General features: G+C 36.1%; 1 protein-coding gene across 1 annotated transcript in view; it reads right to left on the bottom strand.

Annotated features, from left to right (window-relative positions):
* PDE4B (phosphodiesterase 4B) overlaps positions 1 to 7,127 on the bottom strand; it is a 354,431-nt gene extending 347,304 nt beyond the window's left edge. Inside the window, exon 1 of the mRNA XM_039233423.1 lies at positions 6,769 to 7,127. Within this exon, the coding sequence (XP_039089354.1) occupies positions 6,769 to 7,004 (236 nt within the window). The 5' untranslated portion in view covers positions 7,005 to 7,127. The remainder of the gene's footprint in view (positions 1 to 6,768) is intronic.
* Between the last annotated feature and the right edge of the window lie 12,903 nt (positions 7,128 to 20,030).

Here is a 20,030-nt window from a genome sequence, read left to right as displayed (position 1 = left end):
ATAGAGCAAAAAAAAAAAAAAAAAGTTAGCCAGTTAAAGTAGCCCTACCGGCAAAAAAGAAACACAAAAAACAAAAAAAACAAAAAACAAAAACAAAAAAAAAATTAGATGGATGGAGTAGGATAGGTGCTTGCAGAATAAGTATTAACTAAGCTGCCTTTTTTCTTCCTTCATATCAGGCCGAAGGAAAGATATTCTAAGAATAAAGAGTAAGAAACAGGAACCATAGTCATTCTTTCTTTTGTTTTTCCAACAATATTAAGTGCCAGTCTTTCTTGTAGGTGCCTGGGAATTAGTAAACAAGATAAAATCCCTGCCCTCATGCAAATTTAGAAAGATTGGCAGATAACAGAAAAAAAAAAAAATAACAATATAACAAACAAGCATGTCTTTTCAGTTGAGTATTATCAAGTAATAATAAGTACCAAGAAGAAACATAAAGCAGAGTAAAGGACTAGAAAGTAAAAGCTGCTTTTTTTAGATAGAGGGGTCAGAGAAGCCTTCTTTAACAATTTATATTTTAGTAGCAGCCTGTATGGAAGTAAGAGAGTGGGTCAAATCAACATCTAAGGTAGTAGTCTTCCTGGCAAAAGGAACACCAAGTGCAAAGGCCCAGGAGTGGAGACACGGTAAGTTTGTTGAAAAACATAAAGGAGGCTAACGTGGCGGGAGAACAGGAGACGAGGTCACAGGTAGCCTGGAGCCAGATAACACAGGGCCTTGTAAACTGTGATAAGCATGCTGGATTCTTTCCTGAGAATCATTTCAATGCCTCAATCATAATATTGCTGGTGTTTTCACAGTTATCTTAGAGAAGGAAGCACCTATAAACAACATCCAAGGAGAAAAACTGAGAGACCACAAAAGAGGGAAGAACGGGAAAAGAAAGTAAATGGGGTTTCACAAAGAGGGGATAACTTTAGCAGTTGGACAGCGGGCATGCTTCCCGGACCACCTTCCAGCACGTATCTTAAGGGTTGTCATCATTACTTTACACAGCCCATTTACAGGAACTATTTTTAAAAATTCAATATATTGAAGACTTGTGGACACTAAAAGGCCAGAAAAACACCATTTATAGACTTGCATTACTGAGGAAATGCTTGCTCTGATTAAAGCAACAGACTCAGGCTATGAGGCATAGATTTCCACTGGTGTTCAGTTCAGCCTGTAAACTAAGATAATTTCTGTTAAAAAAAAAAAAATCCTCCAGGACTATACACAAAACACAACACAAAGCACCTCTTGTAAATGAGGACTGAGCACTAGGGTTTTCCCCAGAGGCACCATCCTCACAAGCACATTTGCAGTGATTGTTTGATGCATTTGGGGACAGTGTACATCAGCTAGTACTATGCATAGCATCATTATGTAGGTGATAAATGTAAGGGGAGACCAAATTTACATACGTTCCTCCCATGTTCCATAAACAATAATTTGTTAAGCCATAAAGAATGTCCTAAGTACAGTTTTCAATGTTATGGGATATACCCAATAATTAGAAGTCATTACTCTCAAATGTACATTCTCCTTTTTCCCTTCACTTCTAATCTCCTCATCTACCAAGCCATTCTCCATAATGCCTGCCAAGTCTCTTCCCAAAGTAAAAGCTATTTATGGCAATCCCCTCCTCACTACCTTGCAGTGGCTCCCCACTGATGATGGAATAAAGCCCCAAGTCTTGTTCATGATATTGGACTCTCTAAAGTATGGCTCCAATCTATAGGCACTGTCTTACTTCCGATCTTTGTCATCTTGTACCTTATGCTGTGACTTTAGTGAACTTTGCTCACTTTCCCCCATGCTCTGAGTCAAATCCCAGATCAGGTCCTTATTTGCTTATTAACCTGGGAAAATTACTCATCGTCCTGTGCATCACTTCTTTCCCTATAAAACAGAAACAATAATACTGTATAATTCATAACTAATGGGCTCTTCATGGGACTAAATAGGTACATATATTTAGAAAAATGTCAGATATGTTGTAAGTGCCAATAAGTGAGAGCTTTAATTACTGTTACAAGTTGACAGAATTTCCTTATTATTACTATTTCTCTGACCAAAAAAAATGGCCTTCCTGCCCACTCTTCTCCTGGAAAACTGCTACCGACTTTTCAAAACCTCACACAAATTTCATCTCTTTTCTAAATCTTTCCTAACAGTGATTCACTTTCTATAGGTCTTTATTTCTTCTGTGCTCTCATGACAAATTGAGACATCATTGTTCAATACCATTATTTACACATCAGTGATTAATTAATAATGCATAAATTTGTTTGCCAGACAGTATATGAGTTCTTCAAAGGCAAGGGCTCTCTATCTTTCTCATTTTATATCTCCTAAACCCAGAGAAGGGATTGGAGTACAATAGTCTCTCAATAAGTGTTTTGTTCAATCAGCTGTTCAATCAGTAAACATGTAAAGACATAAATATTTCTCAAAATCTATCCAATATAGCTAGCAAATAGTTCAAGTAAATTGAAGAATAATACAAGGTACAGATATAGTAGGTCTAGCTAAGGAACTAGGCCTAAATTGCATAAGTTTGTGCCTAACGTGTGCCTAAAATTTAGAGGAAGGTCAACTATACATTATATTCATTGTTCTATTTTTACTCTTTCCCAGTCATTCCAGCTTTGTCTTGTCAGGTATAAACTTCTTTAGAGTATGAACTACGTTTTTCAATACATTTGCACTCAATTATTAGGTATAAAAGTACACAGTCATGAACCTTTGTTAAAACAAGGAAAGATTTACAAAATATAGGTAGAACTAAATGGAGGAAAGAGAGAAAAATACAAGTCTTTTTTCTGATACTAACTCTAATGGAAAGAATCTTGCTCCCTGGGCAGGCACATTACCAAGGGCAAGCAAGGATAGATGGACAGAGTGTGGTGCTCACCAATACATTTGTTCTTCAAGAAGAGAGTGTAGAGAGAGGTGTGTGGTGAGCACAGGATGTAGCGAAGGCCATCACCAGTAACTTTCTTTACAGAGTATCACTCTGCTGATGCTGGAAAAGAACCAGTGACTGAGGTTCAAACATCAGCAAAGGAATGAAGGTTGAAGAAGCTGGACACTATGGCAAGTGCCAGTCCAAAAAAGCACTGCAGGAGCCAGACAGAATAAGATTATGCCTCACAAGCTGTCACTCTTTGGGGTTAGGAATAAATAATATGTTGACCTAAGGACTCTGGCATTAATTTTCCAACTCCATGCACATTTTATTTGACACTCTGTAATGTAAAATGTGTTTTTTACCTGTATTTTTTCATATCATCTAACAATGAGTGTGGTGTCTATTACTGTGTTTCAGAATTCTAAGAAGAATTTGGAAATTGGGATCGTGATTCAGAGTCAATTTAATGGCTGATGGAGTAGAAATGCACGGAAGAAGCTAAAGCAAATTCAGAACATTTTAAATATCTGCAACATGTAATCTTGAAAAGAACAGGAGTTTAGAGTATTCTTATACTCCAAATGAAACTTAAATGAGATAATATATGTGAACATTCTGGTAAAGAGTTTAAAATATAGCAGGTGTTGGAATCCACATAGATTGAACCAGAATTTTCTCTTGTTCACAGCAGTGCTCAATTCTATATGTTGAGAGTATAAAAAAGGATCAGTTAATAATGATCTTTGAATTGATGTGGTTCTTATAAGCCTTTTCTTAGTATTCATTGAAGACCAAAAACCAGATTATAAATATTATATGTTATATACAGACTTATCATCCAGAAGAATTTTCCAATACCTGGACTATGAAACAGTGAGATTGTGTACTAAATAAGGTTATAAAACTATCTCTCCAAAGTCACTAAAAATAGGGCAGATTTCCAAATGTCATAGATGGAGTAACTGGTCTGCCCAAGGGTAAAAGGAAGCAATGAGATAATCACCCAAATTCCTTCCAGATTCAGGATTGTTTAAATATCCTGATTAGTGACAACACACTGACTACCTACTTTTGTCTTCAGATATTTTAAAAATAATCCCAGAGTCAGTATTTCACAAGTGCTTTTTAAATCTTCTGCCATTAGCCCACACTTCAGAATTTGGGTTTTCAAAACCAGAACTACATGTTCATCTGACCGAAATATGAAATCTACAAATAACTAAAGATAAAAAAAAATTGTTCAGTGGGTTTAGACATAAACTGTATCTTCTGCATTGTTTAGCTTCATCATGAAAATTACTTTAATTTCAATGCTGGAATCAAAACAATCCAGTCTTCTTAAAAGAAGCCTACTGTCTACTGTAAAGTAATAACATGTTTTTAGAGACTTCTAAGTGCATATCTTGGAATTTCTAACTTAAATGCATGGTTTGGAAAATACCAATCGTTGATCGTGAAAGGATAGTTACATTTCATCATGACAAAGGAGCAAAAATAAAGTACTTATGCTGTTATTTACTCATGTTCCTATTACATATGATGCCAAAAAAACAATTTTTAAGATGAGTGAAAAAGTCTTTCAAATACATAAGATATATGTATATTTTCTAAACAAATTTTAATGGAATGTTTCATGCAAATTTGAAAAATATTAAATGTACACTCAAATAGAACAATAGAAATAAATGTAATTACGGACATAATAAGGACTTGAAAACAAACTGATATAGCTTTACTAAGAATGGTAAGAAGGGGAGTATGTGAGTTGAGGAAGAAAAAGGGTGAAAATGAATCACAGTCATAACTCAAGTCATTTTATAAGTTTGGTGACTAATGGATTCTTTAAACCTATATTATGGTACATTTTAACCAATTAATGTGTTTTATGGGGTTTTTTGACAATCTATAGAAATTTTTGTTTTACCTCAGCTAGAAGAAGATCACTCTAATAGCATAAGTTACCTTAGATATCAATTAATTATTCTTTTTGTAACTCATTGCAAGAAAATTTGTATAATGCATGAGTAAAACTGGCTTTTTAATCACTTTAAAATTTGGATTCTTTTGAAAAGAAAAAAATCCAATATTTATAGCTCATGTTCCTAGCACATCAAAAATCTATTCTAAGTAAAAAGAAAGGTCACATTATTATATTCAGAAACTCTACAGTAAGGAAAATATTACCAAAGTCTTATGAAGATTTACCATTATCTGAAAATTAGCTTACTAAAATTAAATGTCCTTCTTCTCAAAATACTGGTTTAATATTAACACAAGTAGTAAAACACATAAGCCTATTGGTTAATTACACATTTTCCATCTCTGTTCTTTTTATGAGAATGAATTATACCCCCATCCCTTCTTTTATTCAGTTATACTACTTAGCAAACTATAAGAAAATACGTACACATTAGGGGTAGAGTAAACCAAGAGAGAAAGGCGTTCTTCAGTATATGCTTATATATAAATCCTCTCTTTATATAAATGCCACCATTGGTGGGTTTTTAAAAACTAATCACGTGCATTCTACGTATGAGACTACAATTAAGATTTAATTCATCAAAAAGATGATATGAAACATTCTTCAATAGAGCAACTATATGAACGACAGTCCATTCTCAGAAAACAAAAGCAACCATACCATCTTTCTAGGTAAAGTATTCTTTGGCTAACCATGTGGTGACTATCAAAGGCAAGCTACATATTTCTAGGGGTAAGCTGAATTTGCTAATGCACTGTGCAGTAAATGAGACAAACATTTCAGATGAGTGGAAACTAGAATTTAAGTAAATATTAATGTGCAAACCCAGATATCCAGATATCCTCAGTTTATAATGTTGGTTGGCAACCTAATGTGAAGTCACACAACCACTGTGCTAATTAGAATTGCTTTTAAGAAGTACTAGCTCCCTTTATTGCTATGGTCCCCATTAAAAAAAACTATACAGATACCCAATTTTGAAGGGTCTCTTAATCTGAAGAAAATGTATCCTCCAGAGAAATCTGAAATGCCCTAGTTTGATGCTTAAATTTCTTTAATTTTAAATTTCTGTATTTAATTTCTATTGTGCTTTTTTTTTAACATTTCATTATCATACTGATTTAAGGAAGCTACCCTATTGTATGTAACATATATATTAAAGGTGGCAGTCTCAGTGCAATTATTACAGAAAGTTCTTGGATGTACTTACTTGGCATTCTTAAGTAAACTGGGAATTTATTTATTATTGCCTATAAATCTGAAGTTACTTTTTTTTTTACAAGAGGCTCTTAAAGATAATAGCAATTTTAATCTAAATAAGACTAATTAACCATGTAATTTCAGAAGTGATAACTTAGTTCTCTTTTTCCTTAAGTAAACTCAATAAATAAAAAACGCACTAGTTTCTACACTACATAGATGGCAATACAACAATTAAGTTTGATTTTATACATTGTCATAAGAAATAAAGCAGAACTAAAATTCAAACATTTATTCTCATACCAAAAATACGCTATTAAAATTATCAACAACAGCCACAAAACACACCAGAAAAAGTCAGCTATCACCTCAACAGAGATTAAACAAAAAACTGAATGTTAAAAACTCCTTCAGTATTTAATTTACCTAGAATCTGCTAGGTATTTTTTGGTAAGCAGTAATTTTAAAGACTCCCTACAGCTAAAGGCTTATTCGATCTGGAAACAGCTTGGGAGCACAATGATAATTTAATATGCAGTGCACTATGTATTCTTTAGCGGACCCACTCTCCATTCATTTCACACTTGTGGTATGCATTATGAACAAAATTCAAATGTTCTGTTTTCTACATTTCTGAATCACTGCCGCTACTGAAAAGCACTGCAGACACCTCCAAGTCCCGTCTTACCATGTATGAGCCACAGTGAAGCGCCGCCGTTGCCGGATGCTTTTATTCACGAGCAACTTTCTGAAAAAGCATGGTGAGTTCCTTGGTGAACTGCGTGGAGAAATTTTAGGAGATGTAGGTCTGTTTCCCGGTAATCTTGGAAGCTCCAGTTCTAAGTGCATTTGCTCCTTGAAAGTCTTTATGCAAACCTCAGATTCAGAAGCAGTAAGTTCTTTTGAAGATTCTTTTGCTGTCATGTCTTATGTGGAGTGCTGGCTTTCACCACCCAAAACAAAACCCTCAAACATAGCAGAGACACAGCTGCAGGTTAGGAGGCTGATGAGTCTGCAAACTGTTTTCCAGTTTAATTTCGGAAGCTGCGGCTCCAGTGTTTGAGCTGCTTAGAGCAAGAGCAGCATACTCAAAGAATGGCAAGTCAGGCTGTCACAAGGAGCTTTATCAGCCTGGCTTTGCCTCTGAAAATGCGCCAAAGTGCTTCCTATGTCAGTAGCCTCCTTGTGGATGAGGCTTGTCTGCAAGCTACACACTGACACTCACTGAATTCATTCAGCTGAATATATCAACTCATGAAATATTCATAAGGGCTTCTGATAAATCCTTTACATGTATTTTTTAATCTCATCAAAGAAGCTGCACTCACTAATGGATAGTCGGCAAATCCTTGTCACTTGTTTTGTTTGCACAAAAAGCAGAACTAGAGCCTGTCCAGCATGTGTGATATTTAAAGTCTTCATTCAGAATTATCTTGCCCTGTAATGCACACAACACTAACTCCACCTACCAAATGTTTATTGGCCTGGGATTATTTAAATAATCACACTCTGTTTCCCCCTCAACAATACCCTCCATGGCTCAGATTTTCACAAGATTTGTACAGCTACTGTTCTCATCAGAGTGAAAACATTAAATCAGGGACTGTCAAAAAGCCTCACTAAAACAGCCCCCCAAATTCCATTTCTGAATGAAAAAGCTGATTTGCTGAAGTTGTTTTGCCCCTCTCTTCTCCAGAAGATCCCAAACAGCATCAATATAAAAAATGTCAGCTAACAGGAAAACATTGGACTTGGTTCATTCCCCTGAGGAATTTAAAGGCTAATCTTTATTCCAATAAACATTACCCTCATTCTTCTGTTTAAGCTCATTGTTCAAGGGCTGGCCACAGCAGCCACTCTGTTAGATGCAAAGTCACTTCTGAAAGCCAAAACTCCACAGAACAGAAATGGAGGTAACAATTGGGAAGAATGAAAGCTGCTGTGTAAAGTGCAGAGTCCAAAGTCAAGCATTGCATTATGTGTATGAGTGTGTGTGCAGGTAGGTATGTAAGACAGTGTATGTCTGTAAGTGTGTGTGTGTGTGTGTGTGTGTGTGTGTGCTTTGTTCACAAAGGCATACAAATGAAATGTATGGACAGGGGAATTCAAAAAAGTGTCTCAAGTACCAAAGCAGATTGTTGTAACCTGAAATTTCCTTTAGAAATACCCTGGAATACAGGTTCAATATTTTAAAAGGCACGTGGAAGTGAAAAGAATATGGTGGTGCTTGAAGTGTACAGATGTTGTGAAAAGTCTGTACCAGCAATAACTGCCACCAGGGCCAATCGGATCTCATAAAAATTTGACAAAGCAAAACTGGAGCTAGTCAGCAAGAGTGACAGTTAAGGAATGATTCATATGAAGACTTCAGTGAATAAGGGAGAATAGTTTTCCTCTAAGGTGTGAGGACTTCCACCTTTATAAAATCATCCACATACATCATATATTCTGACTGCATATCTAAAGGACTGAAAAAGAGCAGATGATGACCTAGGGAAAAATAAACCCCACACCAGCCTTCAGGAGAAATGGGTCAAGCCTAATAGAAAGGATTTAAACTCCTAGTTTATAGGTACTATCTTGGAAAGATATTATACTAACACCCTAAAAATATATCATGAACAGAAGCAAAGTTAGGGAATTTCAGAGTTGGAATAAATCTCAGTAATCACCTTGTCCAGCTTCTCAGTTCAAAGACAGAGAAAGAGTCCTAGAGAACTTCAGTCACTTGTCCCAATCACATTTGTAGTTGACATTAGAGCTAAAGATAAAACCCAAGTTGACAGTCTTTCGTTGTATGAAACTAAGAAGTCAAAACAGTGGTTTTGTCCAGCCAGGCTCTAGTACATCTTCTTTATACATTTGAGTAAGTCTTAATATCATGGGAGGAAATATGGTTATTGGTACCTATTATTTACCACATTATGAAAACAAAGCTAGGACTTTCCTCCAACGATAATGTGATTTAAAGCTAAAACATGAGGATATATGATCCTGCCAATACTCAGAGTGTCTTATTTGAAAAAAAAAAAGCGCTTTGAAGTTACCAAGGTTTTTCTCATATTCATTTTTTAAAGCTGCCAAAATACAGTAAGCATTTCAGGGAATTTTTTTCCTCCTAAATTATGGCAAATTTCGTAACTTAGATTTAGCTGTAGGTAAACTGGGGTTCAAGATAAGGAAATGTTGACATACACTTACCTAAAGTAGCATAATGATGCAATTATAATTACTTTTCAATTCTTATTGGCAATTTATGTGACATTATGTGACATTTCACATTACTCTTTTCATTTTGCCTGTTATGACAAGCCAATGCCCCAGTTAAAGAAATTTTGAGAATCATCCTAAGAAATAAACTTCTCAAAAATAAAGTCTGTTAACTCTACCTGCTCTAGATAACATTTAGGAAGGAATACTAACAGCAGTTAATTTAGATACAAAACTTAAAAGATAATGAGACTATTTTAAAGTCTGAATTAGTTACCTTCGAGGAAAGGAAATGTATATCTACAGTTAAATGCATGAAAGTTTGTTTCTAGAGTCAAAATATCAGAGAAAAACTCAATATCGTGTTAAATATTGAAGCCAAGATGAATCTAGAAAGTAGGAAACAGGAGATGTCATCTAAGAAAAAGGACACAAAAGTATAGTAAAAGCAGGTAACACCCTGCTATATTTTAGCAAAGAATATATTGTTCTGAGGGAGACAGCCAAGAAAACTGGAGGAAAAAAGAAAAACAAAAAAACAAAAAAAAAAACAAGGAGAAAGCAAACAGTTTATGTGTCTTTCCAAGAGGCTAGGAAGGAGCCAAAGTCAAAACCTTCCTATCTGCATGCCATGCTTAGCTAACCCTTGGCACTCCAAAAAGAGAGATGAGTAATTCTGAGTCAATTTATTAGTGTGCAGATAGTTGCCCTTGGGAATTACTTGAGAATGCCAATTAGAGCTACGGCTCAGTTTGAAATAATGAAATTCCTAATATCCACATCCTGTTAAAGTGATATGAATCAAGAATCTATCATAATAAAGTATCATTAAAGGATCTGAATAGAATTATATGGTCAAAAATAATAATGTATTATTTATAAACATTATGGACAAATTAACAACACTTTGACTTTTCATTAACTTGAAAAGGAAAGCAAATTAATTACAACCAGACAAAATTATAAACTTGTAGTACAAGTATTATAACATTGTTAAAATGTATTTTAAAGGTTACACTTTGTAATCAAATTTTTTAAATGAAAATAACTACATTCTTTTCACATTCAAAACTTTTCAGACTTTAAAAGTTTGCCTGGAGGGGCACCTGGGTGGCTTAGTCGGTTGAGCATCCGACTTTCGCTTAGGTCGTGATCTCGCGGTTCGTGGGCTCGGGCCCCGCGTCGGGCTCTGTGCTGACAGCCGGCTCAGAGCCTGGAGCCTGTTTCGGTCTGTGACTCCCTCTCTCTCTGACCCTCCCCTGCTCACGCTTTCTCTCTCTCTCTCTCTCTCTCTCTCCTAGAAATAAATAAAAACCTTAAAAAAAAATTTAAAAGTTTGCCTGGAATAAATTTTCTCTGAACTGACTAATTTTTAACTAACTGCTATTATAAAACTATTTTAAAGGCATAAAACCAGATTCTATACAATAACATCGTGTATAACAGTGTTGAAAACAAAAAATATATATATGGCTCAACATTTACCATGAACACAAAGCTGGATATTTGAGAAGACAGAATTTACTTGGAAGTTTGTTTTTGAAGAGGAATAGGTTTAAGACCATTTTTCAACAGAATGCCCCACTCACCACAGATGGTAACTTCTCTCAATTTTTCGATTTCAGAAATATCTCTATTTAAAGAAATAGAACTAGAGTTATTCTAACATGACTGAGGAAAATATACCATTCAGTTGAATGGAAACAGTTGTCTAGCCATCTAGAAGAGGAGCAGTTAACTGACCATTCTTTAAGAATTAAGGGATGGTAAAAAAGGTGTCTACATTGCATACCTATGGGTGTTGGACTTTTTTGTAAGCATTTCAATAAATTGTTTCAATGTTTCCTCATTATAAACATATCAGACAAGTAGTATTGACATCTCTATTGGACTTCCTGGTGGCATTAACCTCTGAGACCCTTGAGGGCTGAGCTAAGCCTTGTTCATTTCTAGAATATGGAACAGTCTGGCACAGACTTCATATTCACTAAATATTTCTAGACTAAATCCACATTATTTTGTTCATTTTCAGATGATATCATCAAGATACAAAATTTTATACTTTTTAAGGAGTTGACCCTACGCCACGCTTTTTATAGCAGAGGAACCTAATGAGACAGGAGAGGGAATGCACGCTCCCAGGGTGGTCTCGTCATGTCACTAAAAGTGTATTTTCACAAGTACTAAATTTCCTGGAGTCTGAAGAAATCTAGCATGTTATCTTTATAAGATGATATGAATGCTTCACTTTTACCCATAGGACACTGTTTAATTCCTCAACATTACTGAAATAGTGCTCCAGAAAGATCGGCTTTAACCTGTACTACCTCCAATGTCACCTAAATCCTAGAGAAGGAAGCTTATACCCTCATTCCTTGAGCATGGTATCACATGGTTCGTAGAGATGGTCCCATTCAAGAAAGAAAAGCACTCCAATGACTCTTCATTACACTCAGTGAAAGCGAAGGTCCACACGATGGCCTAGAAGGCCCTAAATGTTCCCCATTCTCATCTCAGTACCTCTCTGATTCCATGTTCTTCTGTATTCCCCCTGGCTCTCTGTACTCCAGCTTCACCGGCCTCATTTCCTTTCACTGAACATGTTGTGGAAGTTTCTTCTTCCCCAGGATGTCTGAATGATTTGTTACCTTATCTCCTTCTAGGGTTTGCCCAAATAAGACTTTCTTGATGAAGTAAGTCTTCCCTAGCCACCCTATTTAAAACCGCTGTCTCTCCCATTCTGTATCAGTTTCCTTCATATATCTGTCAGCATATAATACAGTATATATTTCCTGTTTACTTGCTTGCAATTATTTACTCACCCTAGAATTTATGTTTCATGAGAGCAAGAGCTTTGTTTTGTTCACTGGTGTAACCCTGGAATACTACTGGCCACATAGTAGGTACTTACATAAATATATGTTGGATGAATAAATGAATGACCTCCTCAGTGCATAATAAGACAAGGGAGGAGGGGCACCTGGGTGGCTTAGTCGGTTAAGCGTCCGACTTTCGCTTAGGTCATGATCTCGCGGTTCGTGGGTTCGAGCCCCGTGTCGGGCTCTGTGCTGACTGCCAGCTCAGAGCCTGGAGCCTGTTTCAGAGTCTGTGACTCCCTCTCTCTCTGACCCTCCCCTGCTCACGCTCTCTCTCTCTCTCCTAGAAGTAAATAAAACATTTAAAAAAAAAAAAAAAAGACAAGGGAGGAGAGTAACAGGCAAAAATGGGATAAATGACCTCTCTCAGAGGAGAGCCAGAGCCATAGTGGCATAAAGCCATAACCCTTCCACAATGTTGTGTATTTTTTTATGTTTTTATGTCATTTTCACACCTTGAACGTGTTAAACGTCTCTACTTTCTTTGCCAAGAATACTGTCTCATCCATTAAGGGTAAATTCAAATGAAAACTCTTCATTGAAATCCTTCTCAGCTTCCAAAGGCAGAGTCCACCATTCCATCCCCTCTGCCAGCCACCAGCACTGGATTCATCTTCAGAATATTTCAGAGGTTATCGTGGTACATATTAGTGTTTGTCTCCTGGAGTAACCTATGAGCACTCCAAGGACATAAACTATTTTGTTCATCTCTTTATCTCCACAGTCTGACATTGCTCTGAATGATTAATATTGGTTGATTAGAACTATGAACAGAAAGTGAATGTAGTGCCCCAAATCAAGCCCTCTTGTCATGTTCAGAATATTCTTACTGTCTTGACAGCTAGTCCAGCCAATGTCCTAATGTCTTGTACTTGAGCTTATGAATGTTTCCAAAATGAGTTTTTAAATCATAGCAGTTTGGCTATGTTTTCCATTTTAACTAGCATTTCTTCATTCTTTACAAAAATTATTACTATTATCATTATTCACTATTAGTATCATTCACATTCTTGCCACAGTGCAGAAGCAGAATACCGATGTGTCACACCCTCTGTTTGTTAGGTGGTGTACAGGCAGGACAGACTTGCGAGGCCGTCTCCTCATGGTGCTTTCTGGTTTGGGCAGAGTAATTAGGTGCTTCTTTCACAAAGCACATCCTGTGAAGGCAGACTGCATAGACAAAAATACGAAGGAAGCTCCTCTCTTTGTTTCCTAGGTCATTGTTAACATCAAGATATATTAGCAAAGATGAGTCAGATACCTAAATACAAGAAGAGAAACTGTTCCCATGGTAGGTGTTTTAAAATCTGCATTAAAAGAAGGTATTCCAGTCCCCAAGGATAATACTAACCTGTCAGCAAATTACCTAAAAGGGTGACTTCAAATGAATAGGGTATTAGGGACATATATGTTAAAAACAAAGGCACATTTAGAAAAACCTCTTTCTCTAAATGAGCTTGTATCTTTTTATTGTTTCTACTCTGTCAGAAGTCTTCTGTAAAATATGTTTAAAAAATGGTATGGTATTAATCTACAGTTAAAAATTTTTTAATGTAAATAATTATCTGTGTAAGACCAATTAACTATGATACTACAGAGATCATAGAAAGAGTATAGCACACACGAAAACTAAGTCAAATTCACTCCATTGCTCTTAAAAAGAGACTAATATTCAGGGATCCATTTCATACTTAAATATATATTTCCGTGTAGTTAATAGAAACAATATTTTTCCTAAATTAGTAGTGTAACAGGATGAGTCTAAAAGGGCACTGAATAAAAATGAGTACTGAAAATTCTCTCAAAATAGTGAATTAGATCATGATGATGGGCTCGCTTAATTTCAAGTTTGTTTATTCACAACATATTCTGTTAATTTATAATCTATTCATATTTGAAATTTTAAAAATTCAATAATATTAGTAATGACAGCTTTTTGGTTTATAATGAGGAAAAAGGAATTTTATGTATCAAGACTGCATGTGATGTTCTATTATTAAGAAGTTACTCAAATTTAATTTCCTATAAATATTTCATACCATTGAAGCAGTGCAATATTAGCATATGTAAAATCCAAGAGTGGGGACATTTTATATGCATGCATGCCAAACTCTGGAGCAAAGATTTTTAAATAGAATGTATATTTTTATAAGGCTCCCTTCGTTACTTTTTGTCTCTCTTGTTTTCTTTTTAAATTTATCATGCATAAGATTGACCTTTTTGGAGACCGTCCTCTATGAAATGTAACGTTATGTCTGGCTTCATGTAATTCTACCAATATCAGGATAGAGAGCAGTTATGTCAACCCAAAAACTCTCATGAGCTGTGCTTTTATAGACATATCTTCTTTCCACTCCTGACTCCTGGTGATCCCTTATCTATTCTCCATCACTGTGATTTTGTGTTTTCAGTAATGTTATAGATATGGGATCACACAATACTTTACCTTTTGAGACCAGCTTCTTTCATTCAGTGCAATGTCTTTGACATTTAGACAATGTTACATTTATTAATAGTTCATTCCATTTTATTTACTGCCAGGTAGTTTTCTGCTGTGTGGATTCTGCTGTGTGGATGTACCACAGTTTCTTTTTTATCCATTCACCACCGAAGGAACATTTGGGTCACTGCTAGTTTGGGACCATTATGAATAGAAATGTGATAAACACCATGCACAAGTTTTTCCAAAAATATATACTGTCATTCCTCCAAGGTAAGTACCAAGGAGTGGCATTGCTGGGTCATATGCCAAGTGTATGTTCATTCATCTTTTTAACAAAAGGTCAAATCGTTTCCTGAAATGGTCGAATCATTTTGCATTTCTATTAGCACAATGTGAGAGTTCCCAGTTGCTCCACAGACGTGTCATCACTTTGTCTTTTGAGTATTTCAGTCATTCAAATAAATGTGTAGTGTGTTTCTCCCACTGCTTGTGGTTTACAGTTCCCTATTGGCTAATGTTGATCATGTTTCCATGTGCTTATTTGCCATTAGTACAGCCTCTTAGGTAAAGTGTCTGTTCAGGATTCTCACCCATTTTTAATTTAGATTGTTTCTTTTCTAACAATTGAGACTTTCTTCCCCAATCTTCCCACTAATTTTTACTTTTCAAAGTTCTCAAATAGTTGATCCATGCATTCTGTCCAGGACTTAAAGCTTTATTTAGAGGTAGAAACAGGATGGAGCATGATTATTCCCATCTTACCTAAAAACAGAACCTTTAATAGAATAATATCAGTTACAAAATCTGAAAGTTTCAAATTGGTTTTACAGTTTATAACACTTTAACATTATCACCACTCTTCCTGAAGCCTTTAATGTTTCCATTCTTGACTTGGCCATTCCTTTATATCTGTACTTACATACTGACCATCAGAGTAACTTCCTGAAACTCACTCTTGCTGAAATTAGTCCTCAGTGCCACTACTGAGGGCAGGGGCACTATCACTGAGGAACAGCAGAAGATTTGATGCATTTTGTGGTGAGTTAAAAAGAAGCCACAAAGAAATGGATTCTAGGTGACTTCCAATCTCTCTTATCCTGACCATTTCCCCAAATAATAGTTTCCTTTTTCCATTGTGGCATCATGAATACTTCTAAAAGAAATCTGATCTTTTCACTCCTTCTTCTTTACTTCTTTCTATACTAATTCACACATGCCTCAAAGATATATACTTACTGGGGTGTCTGGGCGGCTCAGTTGGTTAAGCGTCTGACTTGGTTTTGGCTCAGGTCATGATCTCACGATCTGTGAGTTTGAGCCTCACACTAGGCTCTGTGCTGTCAGCTGAGATCCTCTCTCTTCCTCTCTCTGTCCCTCCCCTGTTCACTCTCTCTTTCTCTCAAAATAAATAAATAACCCTAAAAAAATGTTTTAAAGATATAATTATTGACTAGGTACTGTGTGCCAAGAATATGATTTCCTATTACCTTTGGTAAGCCTGTATTATTGCTTGAAGTTTTGATATTTGTTATTCAACATAAAATCATAATTCTAAAAAGCTTTATGTAATTTTTATTTCATCAGTGACTTGATCAATTTTTCAATTACTGTCAATTAACTTTTGTTTATTTCATACTTAGCAAATCTTTATTCTGTACATACATACTAAATCTTCATTGGCATGATGATGTATTATCTAAAAAAGTTTCAGCATCAGGCTTATAACTGCTTTCTTATATGTACATGCCTTACAAAATGCCTTACTCTATGCTCTTAGAGTAAAATATATTCTTTTCTTTATTGGGTGGTTAACATTTTCTTCAAAAATCAGGATATCATGCATAACACTTTCTGAAAAGTAAGACATTGTGCTTAAATGAACTCCATGGGTGTTTCTTTAATTAAAGTGTATTTATTTGACACTAAGTTTTGTGTGAAGTCAAAACTAAAATATTCATAAATATTCAATTCTTTATGTGTTACCACTTTATCCAAAACTCTTGCACACAATATGCAAAATGTTTTGTGCATAATAAGTGAATGTTTAAAAACCCAGGAATATGAATCAACAGTATACACTTAATAACTGGTATTAGTTCAGTGTCAACTATGAATCAGGTACTGTGCTAATCTAAGGAAAATTGCAATGAGTTAGCGAGATCCCCATCCATCCTCATGGTACTTACATGCTACCTATAGTCTAATGGCACAACTATTACAGGTCAATTCTAATCATAATTCTGAACTTATCTGCCTCCCTATTCGCCTACTCTCCTTTGAAAAGAGGTCAAAAACAGTGAAAAGAGGTCAAAAACAGGTTCTCTTCTATTTTCTTCAGTATTTGGGTTCTTCTCCATTTCATCCAGGTTGTCCTACAAGGTAAATATGGAGGCATTCTTTGTCCAGAGTTTCTTGAGGTTTTTTTTCTTTTTCCCTTAGTATATCCTGTTAGTCCCTATCCCTTGCCCATAGCTCAACTTATGATTTTTTTTTTAAATACCAAAGGAATGTAGATGCCCATCCAGTGACACATACCAACCAATGCAAACAAACAACAAACAGAACCTCTTGCTTCATCCTTGAATTCTAACTGGGACATAGGTGATTTCTATCCTGGTTTGTTTGTTTTTTTTAATTTTTTTAATGTTTATTTTTTGAGAGAGAGAGAGACAGAGCACAAATGGGGAACGGGCAGAGAGAGAGGGAGATAGAATCCGAAGCAGATTCCAGGTTCTGAGCTGTCAGCACAGAGCCCATTGTGAGGCTTGAACTCATGAGCTGTGAGATCATGATCTGAGCCAAAGTCAGATGCTTAAGTGACTGAGCCACCTAGGCTCCACTGTCCAGTTTTTAAAGTAAATGGTAAGTGGTTTTTCTTCCTTTGGTTCACCAAAGTCTGACTCCCAATAATGTCCTTTCATTTGATCTAGTTCTGTGACTGGGATGACAATGAGTAAGTCACATGATAGAATTTCAAAGGTCTATACTCTAATACTCTTATTTTATACCTTAAATAACTACAGCTCTTTCAACTATCCTTTATCAAACACAGATTGGCTAGTTTTTTGTAACACTGAGGCTGAACCCCTGAGATGCATAATAGTAATGGGAGGGTGTACTGGCTTGCTGTAACTGCCATGACAAATACCACAGATCAGGGGGATTAAACAACAGATATTTATTATCTCACAATACTGGAGATCAGAAGTCCAAAAGCAAGCTGTCAGCAGGGCTGCCTCCTTCTGAGGGTTGTGAAAGAAGGATCTATTCTAGGCCATTCTTGATGGTCATCTTCTCCCTATATCTCCTCACATCATCTTCCCTCTATGCATGACTGTGTCCACATTTCCCCTTTTATAAGAACACCAATCCTATTGGATTAGGGTCCATTTTAATGACCTCATTTTAACTTGATTACTACTGTACAGATTCTATCTCCAAATAAGGTCACTTTCTAAAGTAATGGGGGTTAAGACTTCAACATATTAGTATATAAGGGACACAATTCAACCAAAACATTCTACCTTCTGACTGCTCAAAATTCATGTCCTTTTCACATGCAAATTACATTCACCCCATTTTAATGTCTCCAAAATTCTTATCATTCAAACATCTACTCTGAGTCCAAACCTCATTTAAGTCATCCAAATCAGTTACGGGTAAAATTGAGGGCAAGATTCATTGTGGGACAAAGTTCCTCTCCATCTGTGAAACTATGAAACCAGACAACAGAGATAAAACAAGTATAAGATAGACATTTCCATTCCAGAAGGGACAAATTGAAAGAAAGGAAGGGTCATGGGTCCCAAGTAAGTCTGAAATCTACTTCTAAGAATTTGAAACTTGAAAATGATCTTCTTTGGCTCAGTGCTTGGTCCTCTGGGCCCTCAGACCTGAGCAGTGTGGGTCCTGCCCTCCAGAACTGAGGAAGTGGTTCACCTTCTGAAACTGAAGAAGAGGCCCGTTTCTGGAACCAAGATGGAAATGCCTTCCTGGGCTTATTCCTTCTGGGCTTATAGTGTCAGTAGTAGCCACTGGCCTCTGAACTGCCTTCAGGGTTGATCTTCACTATTCTTGAAAGATTACACATGTTTGCAACTGGATAGATCTTTCTGTCAGCCTGTTTCCTACCTATGAAATCTCAGAAGTCTGATAGCCTTCCTTCATTTCAGTCATTCTCTCTGTCTCCTTTCAATTCAAACTGGCAGTGTTTCTGTTATTACAGATTTTTTCAAAAAGCTGGAAGTCTCCCATGCAATTCACAGGGGTCTAAGCCATCAGACAAGCGAGTCCACCACAGTTCCTTCCTGGAAAACCACATCTCTATTCCTTACTTTTGCTGAGACGATTAATTGGATCCATGAGTTACATGGCTGGTTGTCCAGCTGACCCTTGATGTTCTCTCTAGAATACATTTTTTATTTCTTGTTTTGTTTGCTTGTTTGTTTGTTTCAATATGAATAGGCTGAGAATTTTCTAAGGCTTCAAGTCCTGGTTTCTTTTTACACAACACTTCCTTCTTCAATTTTTCTTTCTCCTCTTGTATTTTACTGTAAGCAGAAAGGAGAAACCAAGCCATGCCTTCAACACTCTGTTTAGACATCTCCATGGCTAATAATCCAAGTCTGTCATTTACAATTTCTACTTGCTACCCACAAAAAACTAGAACATAATTCAGCCAAATTCTTTGTCCCTTTACAACAAGGATCAATCACCTTTCCTCCAGGATCCACTAATGTGTTCTTCAGTTCCACCTGGGACCTCAACAGAGGCACTTTTAACATTCATATTTCTACCAAGTCTCCTCCAGGCAATCTAGTCCCTACCTACAACTCTTCTAGTCCTCACCCACAAGCCAATTTCAAAGCCACTTCCACATGTTTAAGTATTTGTTACAACAGCACTCCACTTCCTGGTACCAAAATCTGTATTAATCTGATGAAATACCACAGACTGGGTGGCTAAACATAAATTTACTGTCTCAACAGAGGCCAGAAGTACAAAATCAAGGTGTTGGCAAACTTGGTTCCTTCTGAGCGTTGTTAGGAAAGGTATTTTGCAGGCATCTTTTGAGGGAGTAAAAGGCAGAAGGAGAAGGAAAGAGCAAGTTGTGGGGTAAGATATAATAACTGGTATTTATTGAAAATGTACTATGTACTGGATACCTTTGCACATACTATCATCACTTATGAACCTCATAATAGCCTTTTAAAGTATAATCTACCCTTTACAGATCAACAAACTGAATTACAAAAAGGTGAGATGAATTACCCAACATCATCCATTTTGTAAGGATTTGAACCCAAAGTCACTGAACTCCAGAACTCCTGCTCTTATCTGTTATACTGCACTGCAAAAGGAAAATGAGAAGGAAATGTATGGATATGACCTAAATATAAAGAAAATTCCATGAACTTTAAT

The sequence above is a fragment of the Hyaena hyaena genome, unplaced genomic scaffold (genome assembly GCF_003009895.1).
Source record: "Hyaena hyaena isolate Hyena2069 unplaced genomic scaffold, ASM300989v1 scaffold_75, whole genome shotgun sequence".
In the NCBI taxonomy this organism is placed as follows: Eukaryota; Metazoa; Chordata; class Mammalia; order Carnivora; family Hyaenidae; genus Hyaena; species Hyaena hyaena.
This window is presented reverse-complemented; position numbering and strand designations above follow the sequence as displayed.